General features: G+C 37.7%; 2 protein-coding genes and 1 pseudogene across 2 annotated transcripts; all 3 read right to left on the minus strand.

Annotated features, from left to right (window-relative positions):
* Positions 1 to 230: 230 nt before the first annotated feature.
* LOC115756642 lies at positions 231 to 3,065 on the minus strand (annotated as a pseudogene).
* Positions 3,066 to 4,362: 1,297 nt separating this feature from the next.
* LOC115756643 (probable O-methyltransferase 3) lies at positions 4,363 to 7,846 on the minus strand. Its single transcript, XM_030696504.2, has 2 exons — positions 6,945 to 7,846; positions 4,363 to 4,793 (listed from the first exon to the last, which is right to left on the minus strand). Exons 1-2 carry the CDS (start codon positions 7,752 to 7,754, stop codon positions 4,485 to 4,487), a joined length of 1,119 nt encoding a protein of 372 aa, XP_030552364.1. The 5' UTR covers positions 7,755 to 7,846; the 3' UTR covers positions 4,363 to 4,484.
* A 1,331-nt stretch (positions 7,847 to 9,177) lies between these two features.
* On the minus strand, positions 9,178 to 13,593 carry LOC115731659 (probable O-methyltransferase 3). Its single transcript, XM_030662333.2, has 2 exons — positions 12,722 to 13,593; positions 9,178 to 9,464 (listed from the first exon to the last, which is right to left on the minus strand). The coding sequence occupies exons 1-2, from the start codon at positions 13,476 to 13,478 to the stop codon at positions 9,178 to 9,180; spliced, it is 1,044 nt and encodes a 347-aa protein (XP_030518193.2). The 5' UTR covers positions 13,479 to 13,593.
* Between the last annotated feature and the right edge of the window lie 259 nt (positions 13,594 to 13,852).

The raw sequence follows: 13,852 nt of genomic DNA on the forward strand, positions 1-13,852 counted from the left end.
GGCCCACCGGCCACGGGTGAGCTTGAGGTCGCCGGTGAAGGCAACTTGGAGGATCGCTAGATCCAACAAGCTCAAGCTCGCCCGTGGCTGCCGTAGACCATTGTAGTGAAGGAAGAAGAAAAAAAAAGAAAAGATGAACAAATAAAAAAAATTAGAAATATGATTTTTATTTTTTTGCTTAAAATAAAGAGTCATGAGATTGAATCATTTTCCAAATAAGATCCAAGCACCATAAAACGTTTTCGTTCACATATCATCAGACAAAGAAAAGTAAATCGTTTTTCTAGAAAAGGATTTACCGAAAATTGTTTTCCCTTTTCATGAATTTTTCCTCCAAACAAACGCATTCATGGATTAACAATAATACAGAACAGATCTCCATCCTTCAATTTAAAGGGAATTGCTCCCTAAGGAAAAACTTCAATGAGAGACCTCAAACCAAACATGGGAGTTATCTTGTACTGTCTGAAACCGGCCTCCAAGAAAAGCTTTTCCCACTCTCTCTCGGTCCTCTCTCTTCCCGTGGCCACCGTCATCATCAGCACGTCGAAGAAGAGCTTCGTCGCGGTTTCTTCTTGAGCATCGTCCTCGGTCTCACTTATCACATGTCCATGATTATTACCTTCCCTTGCTCGTTGTTCTTTCTATCACCGATCGCTTCTCTGCATTTTCTCAGCACCTTCACACAGTCCTCGTCACTCCAAGCGTGCAACGTCAACTGCGACCAGCGAATGGTGCATCCGTTTGGTAAAACATGTGCAGCAGAAGAAGACTTTTCAAATATTTAGCGACTTGTCTTAAAGGTTTTAGAATCCAGCTAGTGCATATGAAGGGGGACGTTCGTCAATGTGACACCAAAAATCTGTTTGACTGCGCGATAGAAAAATTTTTCACTGTGGAATGTCGAAAGTATATTAATGTCCCAACGGAGAGTGAAGCTCTCCAATGTCAATTTTTCTGTTTAAAGTATGTTATGGCCTTAAAATTTTGAAGAAAATGATTTATTTGACATGGTATTAGACCGAATGTCGCAAACTTCAATCTCTGACACACCCTTTTGCTAAAATATTTATTTATTAATGAACGTTTCTATTGAACAGCTTAACCTCTTAAAAAAATTGATAATAATTTCAATAAGTCTCATATTATCATAGTAAAAGATCATGAGTTCAAAGCTTTCAAACCCCTATTTGTCTCCCCAATTACATATTCTACGCTTTACACTTAGACCAAAGTCCAGTGTACCAATGAAGGGAAGTGGTAGAACCACACCTTAATCTAATAGTTTAGGTTTTTAGACTCACACATTTTATGCGAATTACCAAGCATAGATGCATATTCACTCCTAAACTTTTTAACTTGATCATGCAGTCCTAAACATTTTGACAATTTGCCAATGTAATGCTTCTAGTCAATTTTAACCGAAAATTACTAGTGTGTACGCCGGCAATCTTACTTGGCATGGCCGGGTTAACAAAAAAGAAAATGAAAATTGGAAAAAGAGAAAAAAAATCAGACTTTTTTTATTTTTTGAAAAATTGCAAAAATTATCCATGTTAACAATTCTAAGCCAAAATTGGCCAAAGGGCTACATTGATAAATCGTCAAAAGGTTTAGAATTGAATTGGCCAAAACGAGAAGTTTAGGACTAAATTGGCATCGGTATAATAGGTTTATAACCTCTTCGGTAACTGTCACCATATTTCACACAGTCTCTTCGCTCCAAGCGTGTTCATGATATCATCTACGATCAATAATTGATGCATCCAACAATTAATAGACATATGCAGCAGACTATACAAATGTTAAGTCCACAGTCAAAAGTCCATGAATGCGTAATTTACTTTGTGGACTAACATTAGAAAGTTCCACTTACTAATGTCCAAGCGATTGGATTAAATATGAATCCATGTTAGACCTATAACATCGTTAGTGATTGAGATTCGCTCAAACAACAATGAATTGACCCTCGCAGGCAAAAATTTCTAAAATCCACCGCCCCATGTTAGGAAAGTAAAAAGCGATTGACTTGATAGGCAAATTGAGATCCACAGTCAATTGCCAATAGTGAAATGCTATAGTGCATACCTTGAGTAAAATCGCATCTGTAGAAGGAATGGACTCAAACATATCACCACCAACAAACTTCACATTCTCACTCTCCCGCAAGCCGGCAACCACCTGCGGGAGATCGAGCACGGTGCACTTCAACCCCGGACACGCCTGGGAGATTATCCTCGCCACGATACCCGTGCCGCCTCCAACGTCCACCAAAGAACTCAACCCTTCGAAGATCTCTTTACAATCCTGAATGACCAAGTTCATCATCTGGGAATCACTGGCCATGGCTCTATTGAATGTATTCCCAAATTCAGGATTCTTCCTCCCATAGTCCCATAGATCGACTCCATGTGCAGCCTCAAAAGGATTGATTAATTTGTCTCTGCAATCGTCGTCGTTATTTCCTTGGAGCCAGTCCCCAAGAAAGTGCCAAGGAGTCACCAGAGCTGGATCGAGCATGGCCGCGACGAACGGCGAGAGCCCCACGACTTTATCAACCAAAAGCAAACGCGAAGAAGGCGTCAAGTCATAACCCTTAATTTTTTCTTTATCTTCTTCACGGTTATTCGGGATGAGGGTCTCTGCGAAGATGCCTGAGTGAACCAAAATGCGCATGAGGCGGTAAAGACATGTCGATTTGGACGGGTGGATTCGCAGCGCCGAGGCCAGCTCGAATAGGGTCATGGGTCGCTTGTGGTCATGAACGACGTCGGGGATGCGGAGTTGGACTGCGCATTTGAGCGACATAGAAGAGATGAAGTTGAAGGTGTGGTTGTAGAGGTGGGATTGAGCTTGGAACATCTCTTTGGCTTCAGGAGAGCGGCTGAGGCGATGCACGGTTCTGTCGTGAACGAGAGTTGATGAACCGGGCATGACTCGGTTGTGGCAGTAGCGGCACAAATTCCTGGTTCTGTAGAGAACTCGATGGTCGAAGTTGATAGACATGGCTTTTTTGCTTGCTTGAGAGGCAGGTTGACTGATTATATATTGATTTATGCAAGAGACTATAATGGATGGAAAATGCTTCTGTGACAGATCTGCTAAAGACGGTACAATATCAACCGTAAATTAACACACTATTATCGTATGTTTTGTATAAATCACTAATTGATTAAAAGATCGTGTGATCATAAATAACTGATAATACCGTTAGGCTGTCAGGCTAACAGTTTTTATAAACAATATTATTAGGAACATTGGTATAACCGATTAACAAGTACATACCCTAAAAGCACAATTGAAAATGGACCTTATTATTCGATCATGAGTGATATGATCGTAAGGGATTCTCTAGCAGACAAATGGGAACGGTAGCTTAGAGATAGAGATGAAAAAGACGCCACTATGAGACAGATTAAAGGATTGTGACTTTTTGTTATATGTCCTTTCAAAGTTCATGTGCATTTTTCTATCCTTTGCCCAGTCACATTTTGCTAACATCACCTCGGCAAATTCACGCTGATGTCACTAATTTTTCGAATTGAATATTGAACGGCTTCCTAATTCTAGTTTACAAAATTAGTAAATGATGAGTAAAATCATGCTAGACATATAAAGACATTTCTATTAAATTTGTTTATTGAGTGATCTGGTATAGTTATTTTTAGGTACTTAAATGGGCTCACCGATAAAAATTACCACTTACAAAAGTGCCGCATCACTTATTTATTTGATGAGTCTTGAATATGACTCACTTGTTAAAAGACCTACTTCAATTTGTCACATTATTTAATCAACTAATATATCAAAACTACACACAATGCTTCTTTTCAGTTGTGCAAGAACCCTAGTTTACTAAAACGTCATTTAAAGTTAGGGTGTGGAGTTAGTCGTGTAGGCGTGGAAAATGAAGGCTTCACGCATGAGTATCTTTTGACCAATTGTTACTTAAAGAGACGGGGCCCCAAATAAGAGGATAAGTTCATTTTAATTCACCGAAAATTGTTTGCACCAAGTGATTTTTTATAGGCACTTGGAAAAGTTGCACGAATTTTAGCACTAAAAGCTTTGTGAATTGATTTTTTAGAATGTTTGCATCAATTGCAAAGGAAAGTTCACACAAAAAGTTATTTGAATTAGTTATGCAACAAAAGAAGACTTACGGTCTCCGAAAATTTGTCGTACTTCGAATTAAGGTCACCTTTGTTAAGTATCTTTTGATCAATAATTATTCAAGGAGATGGGGCCGAAGATAAGGCGGATAGGTTTAATTAATTCACCGAAATATTTAGCGTCAGTGTTAATTCACTTTCAATGAAAAAAAATTTCTACACTTGTATCATCAGATGAGTGACATATGTGTTTAGACATAACGAATATCCATAACCAAATGTCATTATAAAGATCAAACAAGATTAGTACAACTTCTTAGTACTTAATGAATTTACAAGCGGTGCTTGCAAATCGACACAATTTTTGAATCCCTACGGAAAGACTTCAATGAGAGACCGTAATCCGAACATAGGAGTTATCTTGTGCTGTCTGAAGCCGGCCTCCAAGAAAAGTTCTTCCCACTCTTTCTCGGTCCTCTCTCTTCCGGTGACCACCGTCATCATCAACATGTCGAAGAAGAGCTTCGTCGCAGTTGCTTCGGCATCGTCATCCTTGTCATCGCCTATCACCATGTCTATGATTATCACCTTCCCTCCCTCGTTGTTCTTGCCAGCGATCGCTTTTCTGCATTTTTGTAGCACCTTCACACAGTCCGCGTCGCTCCAATTGTGTAATATCGACTATACCATCAAAGAGTACATCCAAGTAATGAGTATAGACTATGCAAAGGAAGAAAGCTTATCGAACCCGAAAGTCTCACCTAACTTTCATGCCGTGTTAGTTGTACTTGAACGCGACCGCAATGAATTTTCCAAAATTTTCAACAATGGCATACACAGGGATTAATGCTGGAGGCAAGCTAGATATTTTACTTCAATAGGAAAATGACCTGAAGCTCCAACTTAGATGAATAATATTGACCCTTAAGTACCTCACTAAGTTCTTGAACTGGTTAAAACGCAAGTAGAACTTGGGTAATTTATAAATAAATATATATGTAATATTTCGGTCGGGTTTGTTTCCCAATAAATTAATAATTTGAAAAATATTTGTATCGCTTAAAATAATTAGTCAATGGAAAATGTTTTCATTATCAACAATAATTTATGTGTAAATTTTTTCATGAATGATGAAAGAAAATTTTGTTCATTCATTTTTGTAAGCGATACGAACAATAATTTTTAGGAAAATATTTTACAAATCATTCGTTTTTGCGAAACAAAACGAAGCTTTACACAGAATCAAACTTTGTCATATATCCCATCCACACAAAGTACTTGTTTTTTATTTAGTCCATCCCATGGTAAGGAGTAAAAATAGGAAAATTGAAGAGTTGTAGTCCGACCAGAAAGTGAAGAAGGAAAATCTAGAGGTTTGGCTTTGAACAGCTGGTCGTTTGAACATTGTAGTATGTGAAAGTGTTGGGAAAATATTGTGTACGAATGGGAATAATTGAAATTAGAGTCTGAGGCATGATAAAACTTTCTTTAAGAAATTATTTGTCCCATACCATTGCTAATGGTTACCGGCATAGAGTCTCAACCGAGAATATTAAATAGCAATTTTAATATTTCCCTAAGAACTCTTAAAGGAAAACAACTAGAAAAGAAGATTGTATCTCTTTGAAAAGAAACAAAAATCTGGAAGTTGAAGAAGTAAGAATATTGATCAGAATTGTTCAATATATTATAGTGAAAAGAAGACAACTTAGCATGCTATTCCGAGCAAAGCACAACTTTTTATGTCTAATAAAACACAACTTTTCATGTCTGAAAAACTGTAATTTAGACACAACTCTCCATAACCAAAACTATCATATATGAAAAGTTACAAGCATTGGACATGATTAATTAATTAAATTTAATAAAATTAACCGTAACTCCTATGTGAACAGCCACATTGTTTCGTTAAGACTAAACAGTTGATTCATTATTATAGTTTCTAAAAATAATAAATACTAAAATAATTATTGATTAGTGCCAATTCTTATTTGTGACCACACGAAAGTGGGCAAAGTGCAAAGTAAAAATTGCGCACTTGCATGTGGGTATAATGAGGTCTAGCCTGGTCAATTCAATTCTCCATTTGAAAGACTAAAATAGTGTTTAACTAATAAAGAATTTTGTACTCTCCCATCTTTCCTATGTAAGATAACGAAATGATACTTTTTATTGGCTAAAGAACATTAGAAGTGCCAAAACATGTGTACGACGCTCACTTTAGCGCCAAAACTTTCAAAACGATCATTTAAGTGCCAACTTTTTTAAAAAACGATCACTTAAGTGCCAACTTTTTTTAAAAACAATCACTTCAGTGCCAATTCCAATTTCAGCTAACATGGCTTACCGGAAATCCGACACGTGTTTTTTTTATTAATATTTGAGTTGACATGGCTCGGTGGAATTGACACTAAAGCGATTGTTTTTTAAAAAAATTGGCACTTAAATGATCGTTTTAAAAAAAGTTGGCATCGAAGTGATCGTTTTGAAAGTTTTGGCACTGAAGTTATCGTTTTTCAAAAATTTTGGCATTTAAGTGATCGTTTTGAAAGATTTGACACTAAAATGAGCGTTGTACACAAGTTTTGACACTTGTAGTATACTTAAGCCCCTTTTATTTGTCTTACAAACAAACTTTCGACATCAAGTCCTTTCAAGTTTCAACTGCGTTTGAAACTAATAAATTACAAGCGACTTGTCATTCATATGGTGAGTGAAGAGAACTGTCCAAACAACATGATAGTATTCTGGGATGACGAATTAATTTCTTATCAAAAGAACAAGGAATTGATACAAAGAGCCATGGCACGTACACGTATTCTTAGCACATACCTTCAGCAAAATAGCATCCGAAGGGGGGATGAACTCGAACATATCACCGCCAACAAACTTCACATTCTCACTCTCTGGCAAGCCGGCAACCACATGCGGGAGATCAAGCACCGTGCACTTCAATCCTCGACATGCCTCGGAGATTATCTTCGCAACTGTGCCCGTGCCTCCTCCGACGTCCACCAGAGTATCAAACCCCTGAAAGATATGCTTACAATCCTTCATGACAACATCCATCATTTGGGAGTCAATGGCCATCGCTCCACTGAATGCATCACCAAATTCAGAATTCTTCCTACCATAGTCCCATAGGGTCAATCCATGTGCAGCCTCGAAAGGGCTGGTCAATTTGTTGCTGCAATTGTTTTCATGATTCCCTCGGAACCAATCTCCAAGGAAATGCCAAGGAGCCATGAGAGCCGGATCGAGCATGGCCACGATGTACGGCGAGAGCCCCGTGGCTTTATCGCTCAAAAGCAAACTTGAAGAAGGCGTCAAAACGTAGGCTTTAACTTCTTCTCCTTCTCCTCCTCCGTGCTTGGGAACAAGGGTCTCAGCGAATATGTGTAAATGAACCAAAACGCGCATGAGGCGGAGAAGGCACGTGGTTTTTGACGGGTGAATTCGGAGCGCCGAGGCCAGCTCGGGAAGAGTGATGGGCCGCTTGTGGTCGTTTATGGCGTCCGGTATGCAAAGCTGGACGGCGCATTTGAGAGACATGGACGATACGAAGATGGAGGTGAGATTGTAGAGGTGGGATTGAGCTTGGAGTATCTCTTTGGTTGCGCCAAAGCTGCTGAGACGATCCATGGCTTTGTTCCGAAGGAAACTGTCGGGAAAATTATGGAAGGAGGGGAAGGAAGAAAACAAATTGGACACTGGATTTATAGAACCACGCTATTTCCTCCTCTCTATATAATGATTCACGCACGATTTTCTTATAGTCAATTGATTGATTTTACCATTAGAATATCTATTTTCGATTGGAACAACTCCGACTAACAATTCTCAATTCATTACAATTTATTGTTACATATAAAAGTAGTCACATTTGCAATTTGTTCCATAATCGCATTGTGTAATTGTTGATTCGTCTAGTCCAAGTTTGCGAAGATAATTTAATTTAGAACACTAACTTATGAGCTATACCTTAATGACATGATTTCTTCATTATCCATACTTTTTATAAGAAATATTAGTTATTTACTATGAGCAATACTATGAAAAATTGTAGTGACAATTTTGATGTCGAATTAAACTGGTAGAAGGTTATTTGGATCATAACAACTTATAGAATCAATTTAAATTTTCCTTTTTGATTTTGATCTAGGGATAAAGAAGGGATATGTTATGTTTCCACGCGGAAAGTGGCACTATTTTGGTGTGGCAAAGCAAAGTAAACCCAGTTTGCAACAGATCGAGAGACGCATATAGAAAACAAACCTAAGCAGTAAAGAAATCTAGAATAACTAGAAAATGGCCTCAACAACATAGAATTTAGACCTGAAAATAGAATAGTGCCCTCAAACATTAACAACGGATTATGAGATCCGAAACCATTGCGTACGGGCGACCCCAAGCGGCCATAGTATAGTTCTAGGACCGAGCTTTTGAAGCTATTATAGGCCTAGGAAGCTCCAACACTCTCAAAGGGCTTTCGTGTCATCTCCGACACGTGGTTAGCGTTCCGGACACACTAGTAACACGTAAGTCCAGTATCATGACACGATATTTCGATACTCACAGATCAATTTTAAACATTTACAATAATTTAGGGATCAAAATATAAATTTATCAAAAATATGTATACTTAAATCATATATCTAGCCACCCCAAGATTAATATACCTTGCCAGTCCAACAAAAAAAGCTAATCGTGAATCCCTAACAGAAGAAGAAGAAGAAACTCACCATTGATATTTATATATATATATGATAATTTAACATACAATGTGTCCCACCATATCAGAATTCTCTGTTTTTTTTTTAGAAATGACATGCCGGCGTATAGTGTCGCGTGTCGATGTCGATGATACTTAGGTATAGAATGCCATAACTTTTCTTAGATCATAGTCACGGTCATTTTGTCGCGCATTGCATGAATTCTTATCCCAACCAACCCACTAAGAGCCTGCATAATAACAATTATGATTCTCTAATTCTGTTCCCCGGAACAAAAAAGAATAAGAAACCTGTTTAGTAACGTATATGATTCTAATCCTAAAATTTTATGACTATGTTCCCGGAAATAGTTTTCTTGTGCTGTCTGAAGCTGGCCTCCAAGAAAGTTCGTCCCACTCTTTCTTGGTCCTCTCTCTTCCGGTGACCACCGTCATCATCAACATGTTGAAGAAGAGCTTCGTCGCAGTTGCTTCAGCGTCATCATCCTTGTCCTCACCTATCACCATGTCTATGATTATCACCTTCCCTCGCTCATTGTTCTTGCCAGCGATCGCTTTTCTGCATTTTCGCAGCACCTTCACACAGTCCTCGTCGCTCCAATTGTGTAATATCAATTTCACCATCAAAGAGTACATCCAAGTAATGAGAATAGACTATGCAAAAGAAGAAGACTTATCGAACCTGAAAGTCTCACCTAACTTTCATGCCGTGTTATTAGTACTTGAACGCGACCGCAATGAATTTTCCAACTTTTTCAACAATGGCATACGCAGGGATTAATGCTGGAGGCAAGCCAGATATTTCACTTCAATAGGAAAATGACCTGAAGCTCCAACTTAGATGAATAATATTGACCCATAAGTACCTCACTAAGTTCTTGAACTGGTTAAAACAATGATCAAAACATTACATTGTTTAGGCTCCATTTGTTTCGCGATAAATAAATGATTTGGAAAACATTTGTATCACTTAAAATAATTAGTCAATGGAAAATGTTTTCAATAACAACAACAATTTATGTGTAAATTTTTTCGTAGATGATGAAATAAAAATCCTTTATCATTTTTTGTGCGATATGAATAATAATTTTTAGGAACATATTTTACAAATCATTTATTTTATTTTTTAAACAAATGGAGCTTTACACATAATCAAACTTCATCGTATATCCCATCCACACAAAGTATTTGTTGTTCTGCTTACTAAGTCAATCCCATGGACAGGAGTAAAAATAGGAAAAATTGAAAAGTTGTGGTCCCACCAGAAGGTGGAGGAGGAAAATCTATAGGTTTGTCTTTGAACAGCTAGTCGTTTGAACATTGTAATATTTTAAATTGTTGGGAAAATATTGTGTATGAATGGAAACAAATGAAATAAGACTCTGAAGTGTAATAAGACTCTCTTTGAAATATTATTTATCCCACAACATTGATAATGATTACTGGCACAGAATTTCTGTTGAAATTTGTTCGAAAAATAAGCAAAAAGAGCATTTTCTTCATCCTACATAGGGTGGAAGGGAAATTGTTTTACACTTTACTATTTAGAAGACTGTTATAGTCTTACGAAAGAAGAAATGGGCAAGTGGGTTGAACCATACTATACTCACATGCGATGCGTGATTATTAGGCGCACTTATCATTAATTTTTTCAAATTTTTGAAATTGAAATAATAATTTAATTGCAATGTCCAAGCAAAACAGTGCGACTTTACGTAGGAGTTGCTGTCAATTTCCATTATATTAATTTTGAATATTATATCATTTTCTTACGAACTTCGAAAGATTGCAATTTTTTAGACAGAACACTTTTCGGACAAGGGAAAGTTGTGTTCAAATAAATAGTTTCGGATACGAAGACATGTATTCGAATAAACTGAATTTCAGCCATGAAAAATTGTGTTCTTTTCTCTTTTATAAATTCAACAATTCTATTCATTATCACTTCTTCTATTTTTCAATTTTTCGTTTCTTTCCAAACAAGCGAAGTGCATCCTTCATTTGTGATTATTTTCCTAGAGAGTTTTTGGAGAAATTTTAGAACCGGTATCTAATATTCTCGTTGTAACCCTATTGTATCCTAGAGGATCTTGCCGGAAACAATTAATAACATTGTGGGACAAACAATTTCTTAAAGAGTGTGCTATCACGCCTCAGAGTTTGATTCCGTTGTTCATCACATTCGCTAAATTTCTAACGGTTTCGACCAAGAATATTAAATAGCGATTCTAATATTTCTTCAAGAACTTTCAAAGGGAAACAATTAGAAAAGAAGATTGTATCTCTTTGAAAAGAAACGAAAATCTCAAAGTTGAATAAGTAATAATATTGAATAGAATCTCTCAATATAGAATAGTGAAAAGAAGACAACTTTGCATGCTATTCTGAGCAAAACCCAACTTTTTGTATCTAATAAAACACAACTTTTCATGTCTGAAAAAACAGCAATTCGGATACAACTCTTCATGTCTAAATACCATTAATTCAGACACAACTCTTTATGTCCGAAACTGTTATGTCTGAAAAGTTACAACCATTGGACATAATTTATTAATTAAATTTCGAAATTAAAATTAATAATTTCAAAAAATAATAAAATAATTGTTGATTAGTGTCAATTCTTATCGGTGATCTCACAAGCGGGCAAAATGCAAAGTAATAATCGCACACTTACACGCAGGTATAGTGAGGTCTAGCCTACCAAGACTAGAATAGTCTTTAACTAATAAAGTATCTTGCACTCTTCCATCTTTCCTATGATAAGGAAAAGACATTTTTTGTTTGTTTTTCAAACAAACTTTCGACATCAAGTCCTTTCAAGTTTCAACTGCATTAGAAACTAATGAATTACAAGCGACTTGTCATTCATATGGTGAGTGACGAGAACTATCCAAACAACAGGATAGCATTCTGGTTGACGAATTAATTTCTTATGAAAAGAACAAGGAATTGATACTGTTATAATATGTCTCGGGTTTAAGTCCGTTGAACAAACTCGGCTCAAATTATTATTTGGTACATAAAAGTTCAAAGCCAAATATTAGATATTGTTTGGAGACAAATCTTGCGGAAACTGTTTCTGTGTTTGCTTCGTGAAGATAACAAGGAAACAAGAAAAGTCCACGGTTAGCTTTCTGGACTTGGCGGTGGGTTTTCTTCTACAAATTAAAGGCAAGTTTTATTCAACAACCCACGCAAGATAGACTCGGCCAAGGGTAAGAGAAAGAATCAAAAGAATAAAATATATGGATTTCTTTTGTGCAGAAGGATTCAGTTTTGGATTGTTTATCTTTTATATCTTTCTAGATATATATAAAGATAGCAGGGAAGTTCACGAAGACTTGAACAAGGACACGCTGGTTGATCCGTATGTAATATTTGTACGAAGTCTTGAAGCGCTGCTTTTGTGAGCACTTGAGGGGGGGTCTTGTTTTTTGTCTTAGTGTGGGTGTTGTTCATGAAGCCGAAGTTTGTCCGCAAATTACATCCACCGAAGAGCCATGAGTGTTTGTAGTCGATAGAAAATCTGATATAAGATTTATGTGTAATTCTTTTGTGAGATTGAGAGATTATTTCACGATGAATTATGGGACTAAATATTATGTGTGTTCTTAAATGTAATTGGGGCTAGGAAACACCGAGAGTGTTTGAGTTACTTGAGTTTGGTCTATAATCTCTGTATATCGCTTGATCTATAGTGAAATTCGTTATTGCTTTCCCCGTGGACATAGGTCTCTACAACCGAACCACGTACATCTAGTGTCTGATTTATTTGCTTGTTATGTCTATTTATTATTTGATCGTTTGTTCCGCGTAACAAATACAAAGAGCCATGGAAAACATAAACATCTACGTATACGTATTCTTAGCACCTTCAGCAAAATGGCATCCCAAGGAGGGATGAACTCAAACACGTCAGCGCCAACAAACTTCACATTCTCACTCTCCGGCAAGCCAGCAACCACATGTGGGAGATCAAGCACCGTGCCCGTGCCGCCTCCGACGTCCACCAAAGTATCCAACCCTTGAAAGATATGCTTACAATCCTTCATGACAACATTCATCATTTGGGAGTCAATGGCCATCGCTCCACTTAATGCATCACTAAATTCAGGATTCTTCCTACCATAGTCCCATAGGGTCAATCCATGTGCAGCCTCGAAAGGGCTGATCAATTTGTTGCTGCAACTGTTTTCATGATTCCCTGGGAACCAATCTCCAAGAAAATGCCAAGGAGTTACGAGAGCCGGATCAAGCATGGCCACGATGAACGGCGAGAGCCCCGTGGCTTTATCGCTCAAAAGCAAACTTGAAGAAGGTGTCAAAACGGAGGCTTTAACTTCTTCTCTTCCTCCTCCGTGCTTGGGAACAAGGGTCTCAGTGAATTTGTGTAAATGAACCAAAACGCGCATGAGGCGGTGAAGGCACGTGGTTTTCGACGGGTGAATCCGGAGCGCCAAGGCCAGCTCGAGAAGAGTGATGGGCCGCTTGTGGTCGTTTATGGCGTCCGGTATGCAAAGCTGGACGGCGCATTTGAGAGACATGGACGATACGAAGATGGAGGTGAGATTGTAGAGGTGGGATTGAGCTTGGAGTATCTCTTTGGTTGCGCCAAAGCTGCTGAGACGATCCATGGCTTTGTTCCGAAGGAAACTGTCGGGAAAATTATGGAAGGAGGGGAAGGAAGAAAACAAATTGGACACTGGATTTATAGAACCACGCTATTTCCTCCTCTCTATATAATGCTGAAGGTACTCCTCTCCATGATTAAAATAATGTGTGAAGGCAAACGAGGCTCACATGCCTTTTGATCTTCCACGGATGACCATATTTTTTGGATCCCTTCATTTTAATACACACATGATTATCGAGCAAATTGCGGAAGTCTGTCTTTTAAAGAAGTCTGCGCATGATTTCTTCAATGACAAATATGGGCAGCGTGATAGATCAGGCTCACCAACTCTCCACTTGCACATTGTTGACACCCGAATTTTTAGTCGGTTTTCCT

The sequence above is a fragment of the Rhodamnia argentea genome, chromosome 3, assembly GCF_020921035.1.
Source record: "Rhodamnia argentea isolate NSW1041297 chromosome 3, ASM2092103v1, whole genome shotgun sequence".
Classification (NCBI taxonomy): Eukaryota; Viridiplantae; Streptophyta; class Magnoliopsida; order Myrtales; family Myrtaceae; genus Rhodamnia; species Rhodamnia argentea.

What these genes read in the sequence shown, in the direction of transcription:
- LOC115756643 (XM_030696504.2), bottom strand. Translation starts at nt 7,754, where the DNA reads ATGGATCGTCTCAGCAGCTTTGGCGCAACCAAAGAGATACTCCAAGCT. An exon ending in CGGATGCTATTTTGCTGAAG is followed by an intron (nt 4,794 to 6,944) that starts GTATGTGCTAAG and finishes TTGATGGTATAG; the next exon opens with TCGATATTACACAATTGGAG.
- LOC115731659 (XM_030662333.2), bottom strand. Translation starts at nt 13,478, where the DNA reads ATGGATCGTCTCAGCAGCTTTGGCGCAACCAAAGAGATACTCCAAGCT. An exon ending in TCCTTGGGATGCCATTTTGC is followed by an intron (nt 9,465 to 12,721) that starts TGAAGGTGCTAA and finishes ACTCTTTGATGG; the next exon opens with TGAAATTGATATTACACAAT.